Below are 15,698 nucleotides of genomic sequence, written 5' to 3'. Positions count from 1 at the left end.
AGCCACCAGACCACTGCTACCCCGAGTCTGCCCCGCCTCCACCCACTATGCCCTTTTCCCCCCTTCTTCCTTTTCTTTCTCCACCTCGCTAGCCCTGTATGCCAGTTACTCCCCTTCCCACCGGGCCACGCTGCACTGCTGCAGCTAAAGAGCCACTGGCCCAAGGCCACCTGGGTCTACCCTGCCTCCACCCACCAGCTCCTAATGCATTGCCATTTTTCTCTGTATATTCTTTCCCCCTCCCACTTACCCCCGTAAGCCACCACCCTCCTTTACCAACAGCCCTTGGGTCCACCCTACACCCACTTGCTGGCCCCTACTGCACAGCTAGCTTTTTAATTATTTTTTTTTCTTCCTTTTCTCCCTCCCACCTAGCCCTGTATATTACCTCCCCTCTCCTCCCTGCCAGACCCCACTGCAGTGCTGCAGCTAGAGAGCCAGCAGTGCACTGGACCACTGCTGCCCCAGGTGTGCCTCGCCCTCGCCTGCAGCCCCCACCACAGCATTTTTTTTTCTTTTCTCCCTACCACCAAGCGCAGTATGTCACATCCTCTCCCTTCCCACTGGACCCCAGCTCTGCCCCATCCCCACTGACCAGCCCCCACCATGCCACCACTTTTTTCTTTTTCCTTTTCTTTTTTCTCTCTCCCACCTAGCCCCTTATGCCACTTCCTCCCCGTTCCCACTAACCCTCACTGCACCACAGCACCCCATGTCTGCCCCACCCACACCCGCTAGCTCTCACCATGCCATTTTTTCTATTTCTGTTCTTTCTTTTCTTTCCCCCTCCCACCTAGCCCTGGGTCTGCCCCACCCCCACTAACTGATTCCCGCTGCCGCGGTCATTTCTTTTTCTCTTTTACTTTGTTTCCTCCTCCCACTCTGCCTCAAAGGTTGCCTCTTCCCTTCCCTCTGACCCCTGCTGCACCAATGTGGATAGAGTGCCACCAGTGCACTGGATTGCCACTGCCCTAGGTATCCCTGCCCCCACTACACAGCCATTCATTGTATTCTTTTCTCTTTTATTCCCTTCTTTTCTTTCTACCTCCCACCTAGCCCCATATGCTACGTCCCTCCCTTTGTGCTGGAACACAGGTCCACCCTGAAACTACCCACCAGCTACCTTTTTTTTTCTTTCTCTTTTCATTCTCCACACCGCCTAGCCCTATATACCACCCCCCTCCCCACCAACCCCTGCTGTGCTGCCATGGCTAGAAAAAAGCAGGGCAAGGTTGCTTCGGTGAGTGATCAAAATAAAGAATCAGATGACCTTCTGGTAGAATAAAAGGCAGTAGAACTATCTGAAACGGAATTCAAAAGACTAATATTAAGGGCTATCCAAGAGATTAGGAAAGAGATCATTGAAAACACAGACAAAACCAAGAAAAACAGTTTAAATCAAGGAAAACAGAGACAAAGCAATAGAAGAATTTTGGAAAATAATACAAGAGCAAAACATCAAAATCAATAAACAATTACAAATCATAAAAAACACCAACTAGAAATCCAAATGGTAAACAACAAAATTTCAGAAATGGACAATTCAATAGAATGTTTTAAGAGCAAATCTGAAACAATGGAAGGCAGAATCAGCGAGCTTAAAGACAAATCCACAGACACCAATTTGTTTGAGGAAAAGTAAGAAAAAAGAATGAAGAAAAATGAAGAAAACCTAAGACTTACGTAGGACACAATCAAGAGCAAAAATTTACACATGATTGGAGTTTTGGAACTCCAGCTCAGGAGAAAAATGGAAAACACAAAACGATTGTTGAATATTTGCTGGCAGAAAACTTCCCAAATATCAAAAAAAAAGAAAAAAAGCTGACCATCAAAGAAGATAAAAGAACCCCGTATAGGAAAGACCTCAAAAGAAAGTCACTGAGACATATCATAATCACACCTGGCAAAATCAAAGATAAAGAAAGAATGCTGAGAACGGTTCAATACAAATGAAAAGTTACTAACAAAGGGGAAACAAAAAGACTAAGTTCTGATTACTCAGCAGAAAGTATGCAGGCAAGAAGGTGATGGGATGACATAGGATAATATATCCTGAAAAAGTCTCTCTCAAACACAGTAGTAAAATTAGGACATTTCCAGACAAACGGAAATTAAGAGAATTCATAGTAACCAAACCAAACTTGGAAGAAATATTAAAGTGAATCCTTTGGTTAGAGAACCAACAACATTAGAAACAACCAGAGTCTAGGACACGGGCCAGCATCAGCCAGATACTAACCTACATAAAGAACTCTCAATAATAATAATAAAAAAGATAAAAGACTGGAAATAGAGAAACAGAGATGGCAATCTGCAAATGATGACAATATAAAAACAATAAAAAAGGGAATAAATGGTGTAGGTACAGAACTTTCAAATGGAGGGGAAGTCAAAATGATATCAAGTAACAAAGGACTGGTTCAAATTTCAAGGTAACCACAAAGAAAGTTAACAAACCTACTCATCAGAATAAAAAAAAATACAAGATTTGATTTATAACATTTTGATTTTCGTAAATACTAAATCTATAATAACAAAAGAGAACTAAAGAAAATCTACATAAGGAACTCAGCATGGTAAAGTAAGAGGAACAAAGAAAACGTCAACAACACACACACACAAAATGACAGCAATAAACTTGTACCCATCAGTAATCACACTGAATATACATGGGTTAAATGCACCTGTAAAGAGACAGAGTGGTAGAATGGATGGAAAAGCAGGATCCATCAATATGCTGTCTACATGAGGCACACCTTAGACACAAAGACATAAATATATTAAAAATCAAAGGGCAGAAAAAATATATCAAGCAAACACTAACCAAAAAAGGGCAGGAGTGGCAATACTAATCTCAGATAAACTTTAAGGCAAAATCCACCATAAAAGATAAGGAAGGACATTATATAATGATAAAAGGGACGACTGGCCAAGAAGACATAGCCTTAATAAATATCTATGTAGCCAATAAGAGTTCCAAAATACATAAAACAAACTCTAACAGCAGTAAACAGAGAAATGGATAATTCCACAATTATAGGAGGAGACCTCAACACACCACTCTTGGTAAAGGACAGAACATCTAGAAAGGAACTCAACAAAGATACAGAAGATCCAAAGGCCACAATCAACCAACTTGACCTCATAGATACATATAGAACACTCCACCCAACAGCAGCAAAGTATACATTCTTTTCAAAGGCACATGGAACATTTTCTAGAATAGACCATGTTTTAGGCTACAAAGCAATCTAAATAAAATCCAAAACATCAAAATAATATAAAGCATTCTCTGATCACAGCACCATGGAAGTAGAAATCAATAACAGGAAGATCAAGGAAAAAGAGTCAAATACATGGAAACTGAACAACATCTTGCTTAAAAACAACTGGGTAATAGAAGAAATCAAAGAAGGAATCAAAAAATTCCTAAAATCAAATAAGAATGAAAACATATCATGCCAAAACCTTTAAGACACAGCAAAGGGAGTGTTCAGAGGTCAATTTATAGCAACAAGCACACACATCAATAAAAGAACAGGCCAAAATAAAAATGCTAGCCCTATAATTTGAATAAATAGAAAGAGAACAGCAAAAGAGGCCCACAGCCACCAGAAGAAAGGAGATAATAAAGATTGGAGCAGAAATAAATAAAATAGAGAACAGAAAAAAAGAAGGAATCAACAAGACCAAAAGTTGGTTCTTTGAAAAGATCAACAAAATTGACAAACCACTGGCCAAACTGACAAAAGAGAAACAGGGCAGGAAGCACATAAACCAAATAAGAAACGAGATGGGGGACACTACAACTGACTCAACTGAAACAAAAAGGATCATAACAGGATACTATGAAAAATTGTACTCCAACAAATTTGAGAACCCAGAGGAAATGGGACAAATTTCTCGAAACACAATACCTACCTAAAGTAACACAAACTGAGATAGAAAGTCTGAAGAGATCCATAATGAGAGAAGAGATTGAAGAAGTAAGTGAAAAAACTCCCAACAACAACAACAAACTCTGGCCTGATGGCTTTGCTAGAGAATTCTATCAAACATCCAAAGAGCTCACACCAATACTACTCAAAACTATTTCAGAGCATAGTAAAGGAACTAATAGTCCTGAATCATTTTATGAAGCCAGCATAACCTTGATAGCAAAGCTAGGCAAAGACACACAAAAAGAAAATTATAGACCAGTATCCCTCATGAATATAGATGCAAAAATTCTCAACAAAATTCTAGCCAACAGAATTCAGCAACATATCAAAAAAATAATACACCATGACCAAGTGGGATTCATACCAGGTATGCAAGGATGGTCCAACATTATAAAATCAATCAACATAACCCACCACATAAATAGAACAAAAGAAAAGAATCACATGATATCTCAATTGATGCAGAAAAGGCAATCGTTAAAGTCCAACACCCATACCTGATAAAAACTCTCAATTACACAGGTATAAAAGGGAAATTCCTCAACATAATAAAGGCATCTATACAAATCAACAGCTAACATCATTCTTAATGGAGAGAGGCTGAAAACGTTCCTCCCAAGAATGGGAACAAGACAAGGATGCCCTTTACCACCACTCCTATATAACACTGTGCTGGAAGTCCTAGCTAGAGGAATAAGGCAAGAAAAAGAAATAGAGGCCATTCAGATGGGAAAGAAAGAACTAAAACTATCTGTATTTGCAGATGATATGATTCTATACATAGAGAACCCCAAAGATTCCACAACTACTGGGACTAATAAAAAGATTCAGCAGAGAAGCAGGATACAAGATCAACACAGATAAATCACTTGGATTCTTATACACCAAGAAAGACAACTTCTAAAAGGAAATCAGGAAAACAACATCATTTGTAATACCCCTAAAAAGATAAAATACTTAGGAATAAATCTTACCAGGGATACAAAAGACCTCTACAAAGAAAACTACAGAACACTATTGCAAGAAGCCAAGTACTTTTACAAGAACCAAGAGAGACCCACATAAATGGAAAAACATACCATGCTCATGGATAGGAAGACTCAACATTGTGAATATATCAATCCTACTCAAAGTGATCTACAGATATGATGCAATCCCAATCCACATACCAACAGCATTGTTTAAGGACATGGAAAAACTAATCACCAATATGGAAAGGAAAGGAAAGAAGCCCCGGATAAGCAATATTGAAGAAAAAGAACAAAGTAGGAGGCCTAACACTACCTGATCTCAGAACCTACTATATAGCTGTGGTAGTCAAAACAGTTTGGTACTGGTACAATGATAGACACAGAGACCAATAGAACAGCATCAAGAACCCAGATGTAAATTCATCCAACTATGGTCAGCTGATCTTTGAAAAAAGACCAAAGTCCATTAAATGGGGGAAAAGACAGTGTTTTAAACAAATAGTGTTGGCAAAACTAGGTGTCCATTTGTAAAAAAAAGAAACAGGACCCATATCCCACACCATACACGAAAACTAACTCAAAATGGATCAAAAACCTAAATGTAAAACCTAAAACGATAAAGATCACGGAACAAAAAACAGGGACAAGGCTAGGGGCCCTAATACACAGCATATTTTCAATACGAACCATAATTAACAATGCACAAACACGATAACATAAACTAGATAACCAGGAGCTCCTAAAAATTACACACTTATGCATATCAAAAGACTTCACCAAAAAAGTAAAAAGAGAACCTATAGATAGAGAATATGTATTCAGGCAAGGGTCTAATCTCTCAAATTGATAGAATACTTCAATACCTTAATAACAAAAAGACAAATTATCCAATTAAGAAATGGGCAAACAATATAAATAGTCACCTCAATAAAGAAGGCATTCAGGTGGCTAACAGACACATGAAGAAATGCTTGTGATCATTAGCCAATAGGGAAAAGTGAGTCAAAACTACAATGAGATACCATCTCGTCCTGACATTACTGGTACTAGTCAGAGAAAATGACAAAACTTGGAGAGGTTGCAGGGAGACTGGAACTCTTATGCACTGCTGGTGGAAATGTAAAATGGTACAACCACTATGAAAAACAATATAGAGCCTCCTTAAAAAGCTAGAAATAGAAATATCATAAAACCCAAAAAAACCCAGTGCCATCGAGTTGATTCCAACTCATAGCAACCCTATAGGACATACGATCCAGCAATCCAACTGCAAGGACTATACCTTAGAGAAATAAGAGCTGTCACATGAGTAGACATATGCATACCCATGTTCACTGCATCATTATTCACAACAGCAAAAAGATGGAAACAACTTAAGTGCCCATCAACAGATGAATGGATAAACAATTTATGATACATAAACACAATGGAATAGTAGGTGATGATAACAATGATGAATCCCTGAAACATTTCATAACATGGATGAATCTGGAGGGCATCATGCTGAGTGAAACAAGTCAATCACAAAAAATTGAATGTTGTATGAGACCACTATTACAAAAATCCAAGAAAAGGTTTACACAAACAGAAAAACAATCTCTGATAGTTACGAGGGCGGGGATGGATAGGGAGGGGAAATCAGGAAGTAGATAGTAGATAAACGTTAACTTTAGTGAAGGGAAAGACAACACACAGTAGGAGTCAGCACAACTTGACCAAGGAAAAGCCATAGAAGCTTCCTAGACATATCCAAAACACCTTGAGGGACTGACTTACTGGGGCTGAGGGCTAGGGACTAGGTCTCGGGGGATATCTAGGTCAACTGGCATAACACAGTTCATAAGGAAAATGTTCTATAATCTACTTTGGTGAGTAGCATCTGGGGTCTTAAAAGTTTGCAAGCAGCCACCTCAAATACATCTATTGGTCCCATCCAATTTGGAGCAAAGGAGGATGAAGAAATGCAAACACACAAGGGAAATTTTAGTCCAAAGGACTAATGTACCACATGAACCACAGTCTCCACCAGCCTGAGCCCAGAAGAACCAGATGGTGCCTGGCTACAACCACCAACTGCTCTGACAGGCATCACAATAGAGGGTTCTGGGTAGAACAGGAGAAAAATGTAGAACAAAATTCAAATTCACAAAAAAAGACCAGGCTTACTGGTCTGACAGAGACTGCAGGTGCCCCCGAGACTGTGGCCCCCGGACACCCTGCTAACTTAAATTGAACCCACTCCTGAAGTCCACCTTTCAGCCGAAGATTAGACAGGCCTATAAAACAAACAATAATGCACAGGAGGAACGTGCTTCTTAGTTCAATCAAGCATACAAGCCCAAGCGGGCAACACCTTCCCAAATCAGAGACAAGGAGGCAGGAAGGGACAGGAAAACTGGATGACTGGACACAGAGAACCTGGGGCCAAAAGAGTAAGGGAGAGAGTGCTGACAGATTGCGGTGATGGCAACCAATGTCACAAACCAATTTGTGTACACATTTTTGAGTAACCGATCCGTACTGTAAACTTTCACCTAATACCTAGAAAATTAAAAAAAATAGAGAGTGAGAGCAAGGGAGCCCGAGAGGGAAGAGAACAAACGAACATTTCAAGACATTAGAGTGCCGTGAACACATTTCAAGAAGGCTTGGCAAAGGGTGTCCACCAAATTGCCTACTTGGCGACTGTGAGACGGTACGAGGGCAGTGTTGGGGACAGAACCCACACTAAAAGAAGCGCTTACACAATGTTGCAGAGCAGACTGCATGCTGTTGCTTTTGTTTGCTTTGTTTTTTCTAAGTCAAATTCTGAAAAAAAGGAAGATGATAAAGTCTACTCAAAACATTTTTTTGTGTGTGCTTGATGAACTTCCCCTTCAAGCTACCATTCCCTGTCTCTCCTTGGACAGCAAGAGAGAGAACATAGAATATAAGGGGAAAAAGCATGAACAATAGTGACAAAGCAAGAGCAGCCAACGAAACTCGCAAAAATTACAGTCTTTCTGGAAGGAAAAGCTTGCTGCTTAAAGGATCATCTTCCTCACCTCCAATCTCTTTGCTTTTTGCCTTCGCCACAAGGCCTTACGTTTGGGGAAAGAGTCCAGAGGAAGAGTTGGATCCAGTCTCCCATTTCTATAGCCGAGGCAAGGGCCAAGGGAAGATGGGCCTGAGGAGCCCCAACAGACAAAATGAGGCAGTCTGAGCCATACAAACAGCCGCCCTACTACAGAAAGATTCAACAGAGATGGGAGCTTAGGTGGGATTGTGTTTCTGTTGAGTGTGGTGCCAGCTGTCTCTAGGGATGCTGGCTTAGCATTTCACTACTGCATTGTGAGTCTTAAAATACTACACTCCAGCAGCTTGACAAGTGTCTACACAGTGTTAGTGTGTGTGAGCATACGTGTGTACACTTGTGAGTGTGTGTGTGTAGGTGTTTGGTCGTGTGTTTTCACATGCTATGCACTGTTTAAAAAAAAATGAGGGCAGTAAAAACTTTAATGACTTCAATATCATTCTGCCAAATGGCCATTTTACAGAACTGCCCACGTAATAAATCCTTCTATGTTTATTCAAGGAAGTTCAATGCTGGATGACTAATTCCTAATTCTGTGTTTAAGATACAACTAAAAAAGTGATTGGCTAAAAGTCTAAGAGTGTGTGTGTACACATAAGAGCTTGCTGAATGAGCCTGAGCCTTTTCAAAATAGTAGCCTTTGCAGGGGAGGTGGGCTGAGAGGTGTGTGGTCAAATGCTTATTCCAAGGTCTTTTAGAACATTTGGGCCACTCTTCTTGGGGAGCTGTTCTTAGAACCATCCACATACTCTTCAAAACACCTTCAAAGGAAGCGAACATGCCAATTAAGAAAATTTGGCTTTTATAAATAGTTAAAAATCATTCAGACCCAACTCTTGTGATTAGGATGGTTGATGCAGTCTTAGACCATTTTGGATCAAACCAAAGAATAAGATGTGCAAAGTATGATCCTGAAAAAGTTTTTATGAGAAGGCTCAAATGGCGGGAGACACAGAGAAATGTCTAACATGTCTTAAGCAATGGCTGAGTTGTGTGTACAGTGCCTACTACTTGAATCACTCCAACAATAATTAACATTTTTATTAATTATAACGATCAATGAAATTATTGACAGCTATTTTTAATAAAATATAATTGCATAGCAATTTCCAGTTTACAAAGCACTTTTACTTCTATTTCAGATGTTTTTTATGATGAGCTGGTGAACTAGTCAGAGCATATGAGTTATAGATTATTTTAAAGAATAGGACAAAACTTTCACTTAAAAGGGTTCGCTGACTTGGCCAAGGTCAAAGAATTAGTAAAACACAAAGGAAGCTTATACGAGACTCAGGTGTCCTGACTCTTTCTAGTACAAAGTTATTGACCTGATACTGAACGTTCATTACTCCAGTCATACATTAACCCAAAAACCCATTGTCATACATTATACTGATTCTATATTCATCTCAGTCTTCCCAAATCATATCCTTTTTCAATAGGCAGATGTGCCACCATTGAGGACAGTCAAAAGGTAGGCCAAGAAATTGGCAAAAAGGAGTTCCTCAGATGCTTCTGTCCTTTTCCAGGAGGGAGGAATCCTACTCTCAACCTTTCCCAATATCCCAGGACACTCATAATACAAAAAAAAAAAAATTGGTAAATTAGCCTCTTATGATCACTATTCCTATAGATTCGTCAGCTTAAGTCTGAAATCTATCCTCTCATGTCCCAGAGGTCAGCAGTTTGTATCCATATTGTCTTAGAATATTTGTTCTTCATGTATTTGAGGACCAGGTCATAGACAGAATTGCATAAATGTCATTCATATGGGTATTATTTGATATGCCATTGTTCCCCTTTTCATAAAGTTCAGGGGTTTAAAACCAATCTATTTTACTTCTTGTAAAAATTATTTGGAAAGTTGTATGCCTCTGCACGAAGTTATTTAATCTCTTTACAGACAAGTTTCCAAATTCTGAAAATGTTTCATACTGAACTTGCTACAGTACAGCTGGGTACTCTTGGGTAGGTTAGTACTTCTCTCTGGCCTCAACCTGCCCGTCTGTGAAATGAGGGGCTTTAACTAGATGACTTCTAACCTTCTATGGTTTGCCAACTGTAGTACAAGCAGTTCTTCTGGACAGGGTTATACACATAAATGTTTTCAGGGGCCAGGTAGGCCACCTGTAAGTGTGACATGGGTAAATGACTGCAGCTACTGACATGTAGGAGCCCTAGTGGCACAGTGGTTTTGGTTATTGACACATTGGTCATTTGTTGCTGAGGGCTCTCCTGTGAGCTGCAGGCTGTTTAGCAGCATCCTTGGTCTCTACCTCCTTGATATCAGTAGTACCCCTGCATCAATCAAAAAAGTCTCCATTTTTGATATTACCAAATACCCGCCTGTTGTTGTTAGTTGTCCTTGAATCGATTCTGACTCATGGCGATGCCATGTGTATCAGAGGAGAACTGCTTCATAAGGTTTTCAAGGCTGTGACCTTTTGGAAGCAGATCACCAGGCCTGTCTACCAAGGCATCTCTGGGTGTGTTTAAACTGCCAACCTTTCAGCAATTATTCAAGTGCTCAACTGTTTGTACTGCACAGGGATCCTTAAATGTCTGCTTCAGGGGCGCGTAATCACCCTGTTGAGAACCACTGATGTATGACACTAGGGAATGAAATCACAGAGATTAAGCGGAGAGTCCACATCCTACCTAAAGGCACCCGAGTTCAACTTAAAAAGTGTTGCTGGCAGGATTCTGTACCCCTCCTCGCCACCACGACCCCGCCCCACAACACACTTACATACGCAGCAAACCAGCAGTTCCTGTCGTGGAACACATGCAGGCTATTAACTCGGTCAGAACAGGGATGGGCATCCAAGTCTCCATACTGACTATTTAAACCACTCCTACTCTATTTTTCCATATGCTAAATGAGCACAATGATATAATGCTGTCAGGTGAACAAACGAAAAAAAAAAAAAAGCAAAGTAACTAACATAGTGTCTGGCACATAGCAACACCTTCACTGAGTACCTGCTAATAATTTATGAAAGAAGACACCACATATTAGGGAATGTTCTTACTGTTAATCACATCATGTGAACAACACCTCTATAATTTCTGAAATGCAAATGATCTATTTCAATGGGAAAATTCTACAGTAAAAACAATAAAATCCTGTCTTCCCACTTAAGCATTTTAATAGGCTCAACTTGTTAGGGCAGAAATTCCTCTAATGGTCTTTGCTCCTTGTTTTCATCCCCATCTTTTTTCCTTCCTTGAGGCTCTCTTATAAATCCCCCAAAAAACTCTACCTTTTATTCTTGCCCAAAGGCCACTTAAGAAGCTGCACAGAAAAGGTAACTTGACTTCCATCTTAATTTTTCACGTACACTTCTTTACAAAAAAAATTTCAATTCGTGTGAAGAAATGTGGATAGGATGTTTATGAAGTGCAACGTGATGCCTAAGGAAAACGTCCAGGGAGAAGAATCACGTGCCTGTCTTAAGGTTAGACTGTTACATAAAACAACTCTCATCACAGCTAGCTATTGTACAACTGAGTTTTCACTTGCATCTCAAAACAAAAAATTATTGTCTTATCGAGTCCCACCACCCAATGCCGTCAAGTCAATTCCGACTCACTGTGACCCTATAGGACAGAGTAGGACCGCCCCATAGAGTTTCCAAGGATATGTTAAGAAAACAGATCAGAACGTGGAGAAATGTTTAAGTTCTACCATTCTGGTCCTGGATAAAGGAACATTACCTGGCCTAACCCTATAGTTTTAGTCACCAAGTAATTACACTTTGAGCAGATAAACATTCTAACTTCTTTTTCTAATGGGTATGGGGATGCTAGACGACAAGAAAAAAAAAATTACAAGCCAATCATACCTGTCATGTCTCAGGGCTCTCATATCAACATACACAGTGGTTGGGTCAGGTCCAGAGGTCCCCTGTAAGCAACGACAGACTGTGGTTAATTCAAGTTGGAGGGGAAAACAATTCGGCTCTTGCGCTTTCTACGAGCAATGAAGTATTTCTTTGATAAAATCTCAAGCTGAAAGAAAATTAAAAGTACTAAAACCATAGCTCTCCAAGATATCTGTTAACTTTCAGTTTGATAATCAAGACTCCAAAGGGAACATTTTATTAAAATAATACTGGACTTTCACATAGCTTGAATATCAGTCACATAAATCAAAGTAAGAAACAAGAGAAACATGCCACACATTTTGATAAATAAACGGAGGCTGTAATGGTTCAGAAAACGGTTGGCTGGCAGAAGCAGGTGTCAAGGATATGAAGCATCGCTTGCTGAGAAACTTTTACTACATGCATCCAAAAATGTATATATTTAGAGCTCAAGATATCGAAGCAGAACATGACACGAACCGGTACAGATTAAGGAGGAGGGGACTAGAGACCACTGTTTTGTTCCTTTCAGTTTTACTTGTCCTTAGTTTCCCCTACAACCTCAGGCAGTGACTTAGGTACGGGATGTTCCATGTTTACCCCCCGTCAGCTGGCCAGGTCTTTGTGCTCTTCGGCTATCTATTTATTTAACACAGGGGGCCAGAAATCTTATCTTCTTGGCATAAATCCTTTAAAAAGATACGCCAGGGTGACTTTTGACCAGGAAGCTCTGTCCACGTTAAGAGCAGTGTCATTACACCTATGCTACAAACCAAAATCCTACATAAGTGTCCTGGGAAGGCAATATAATTCCTTGCGTGGAATAGGTGAAACCTAAAGCAAATCTGCCAAAAAATAAGGGAGCCCTTCAGAATGTCTATGTAGAGATATACTGAAAGTCTTCAGAAGCGGACCCTAATCTTGTACCAAAGGAATGTTTAAAAATAAGAAAAAAGCAAAAATAAAGACAAATCCATTAAAAATATACTGTACCACTTAATAATCCTGACCATTAGTATCCCACCACCAAGACAAAGAACAGCACATGCAAATTAGCCTCTAGGTGGAAGCTTAAAATGATAGTACAACACAAAGAGCATTCTTTCTAACTCTAGGACTATTCCACAGAGCTGTGTTACAGACTAGTGCCGAGTGGAGAATTGGTTTGATGTTCTGAGTAATGGAAAACACATAATAATAGAAGGCCAATTAAAAAAATAAACAAATCATAAAACAGGTCACTAAGAGTGGACAACGACATAAAACAGAGATGAAGCAAACCACTGGTTATGTACAATGGAAGTAAAACATTAGTCGTAAGAGTGAACTGTTTGAAGAGGTCTGAGAAAATTACATCACCCTGGGCCATCTGTACTCTCACATCACAGGGTCCAGAGTAACCCCTCAATCAATCTCTGCACTCAACTTCTAGTCTGTCCCACCGCTGGAAGCCGGTAAGATGGTAGGTAGGGAAGGTACTGGTATGGAGTGAATGGAGAGTCCCCTACCTGCTCGGCCAGCTTCCACAGCCTGTGAGGCTATAGCACACGAGGTCAGGAGCAAGAAGGAGAAAGGAGAGAACACCAGACCAACAGAAACCAAAAATAAAAATACACACAGAGACACATAAACAAAACAACCCAACAATTAAAAATGGGATGAAGAAAGAGGGTCAGGGAGGGGAATGCAAAAGGCAGGGAACAAAATAAAAAGATCAAAACCAACATCAAATATGGAAATTGTTAAAATTAATCACTACCATTAAAGGCTAAAAAAAACGTAAAAAGATGTCAACATATCACAGAGCAACAGAAGAGAGTAATAGATGACTAACCATGGATACATAAAACCAAAACCAAACCCGTTGCCGTCGAGTTGATCTCGACTCATAGCAACCCTATAGGACACATTAGAGCTGCCCCACAGGGTTTCCAAGGAGTAGCTGATGGATTTGAACTGCTGATCTTTTGGTTAGCAGCTGAGCTCTTAACCGCTGTGCCACCAGGGCTCCATGGACACATAGAGCTAAGTATTTTTTCAATACATAAGGGCAATGTTATCACTGATAGTTTAGTCATATGTATACACATATATATATATATACACACGTATATTTAAATTTTCTTTTTTTCTGGGAAGTAAAACCCAAAATTGCTGTCGAGTCAATTCCGACTCACAGAGACACTACAGGACAGAGCAGAGTTGCCCCACAGGGCTTCCCAGGAGTGGCAGGTGAATTCCAACTGTCGCTCTTTAGGTTAGCAGCTGAGTTCTTAACCACTGCACCACCAGGGCTCTCTGGGAAGTAGGGAGTATGAATTTTATTGGCTCAATCTGTTGACCATTCCTTCGCTGAAACAGCTCCAAGGTTCTGATGACAATGATGGTAGCAAGCCTTGAAACTTTTATATCTAAAATTAATTCATATAGTCCTATTCCTCTATAAGATGAAGAGGTAAAAGAAAGGAGACATTAAGTAAGTTTGAAACATTAATGATCCAAACATTAGGCTCCTACATAGTCTAGTTCAGTATCCTCTAACTGCTAACCAGTATAGTAGTGACTTTGACTCTAATGAGTGTCCTCTGGCAATCATCACAGCTTCTGCTCCTAGGAGCTGGTTTCCCCCAAACAGAGGCACTTCAACTTTCATTTCCTCTTCTTCTGCATCTTCTGTGTTTTAGCTAACAACTTGCTACCCATTTTAACTTATCTACATCAGTAATACTGAAAAAAGAAATCTCTACAAAGTAACTAGGGCAAATTCCTTTGATACAATGCATTTTTCCCCTAGGGCCTTTAGGTATCTTTTCCAACTCTTCCTAGAAAAGTAGGACAAGCAGAAGTTATCCCATCAGCACCTGAATGGATGCACAACTGATCTTTGTGGAGTAGGATGTATGTATGGCCTACTGACGATCCACATTTCCTGTAATCATGATTACTTTGCAAACTCCAGACACAACAACCAAAACAATACAGAAGGAGCTCTTAACTAGCTTTCTTTGAGCTGCGATTTGGTAACAAACAAAGCCAGACTGAAACACTACCACCACTCAAAATGGAGCCAAGTCTATATAAAAAAAAAAAAAATGGAAAAAGTTCAAGATTTGTAAAATTATGATTCCATTCTCCTTTCAGTTACTTCCTTCATTATGGTACCTGGTGGTTACTGCTCTCTTTCAGTGTCCTCATTTTTAAGAAACAGAGATAGTACATGAAGGAAAAAACTGTAATAGAGGTATGTGTGTTTTGAAGGTACACAGGTATTTTACTGGGCAAATCCAAGCTGAATGCAATGATTCAAATAATCCCCTTCTTCATAATTCCTTGATACCTAAATATCAGCTGGAACAAAACTCAGTCAATGTTTTCTCTAAATTATTCTAGCTCTTAAATTTGGTTATAATGGTTCAAGGTAGTATCTCAGAAAAGAACATATTTATGCCTGGGAACTAATTTTGTATCTTGTATATGTGTGGATGAATACAGTGTCTGGGACAGAGTAGGTTTACTGAATTAATAGAAAAGAATAAATGAGGAGGGAGATAAAATACAGATGTTTCCAAATTTCAAAGATACCTAAAAAATATGAATTTTGGAGATACAGTTTAGGGAGTGTGAATTTAACAAAATCTTTACTTGACCAAATAGTGCAAGCCAGAGTTTCTTAATGCATTTAAGTGCCCTTAAATGTTTAAAGATCATCACACTCTTGCAAAAAGGACCAAGAGTAAAACAAAGTTATCCACTTCAACTAAAGCTTATTCGTAAGTGAAAATAAAGCATTTCTGAAGTCACAAGTTAATGAGAAAACACAATTCACTTTAAAATGGAATTTCAT

General features: G+C 39.6%; 1 protein-coding gene across 3 annotated transcripts in view; it reads right to left on the bottom strand.

Moving 5' to 3' along the window:
* Positions 1-15,698, bottom strand: part of DIP2C (disco interacting protein 2 homolog C) — a 655,995-nt gene that overhangs the window by 60,143 nt on the left and 580,154 nt on the right. For all 3 annotated transcript variants that reach the window (XM_049881664.1, XM_049881665.1, XM_049881666.1), the window contains one exon: positions 11,834-11,895. In XM_049881664.1, the coding sequence (XP_049737621.1) occupies positions 11,834-11,895 (62 nt within the window). The remainder of the gene's footprint in view (positions 1-11,833; positions 11,896-15,698) is intronic.

This window comes from Elephas maximus, chromosome 4 (assembly GCF_024166365.1).
Source record: "Elephas maximus indicus isolate mEleMax1 chromosome 4, mEleMax1 primary haplotype, whole genome shotgun sequence".
Classification (NCBI taxonomy): Eukaryota; Metazoa; Chordata; class Mammalia; order Proboscidea; family Elephantidae; genus Elephas; species Elephas maximus.
Note: the sequence above shows the minus strand (reverse complement) of the source record. Positions and strands in the feature narration are given on the sequence as shown.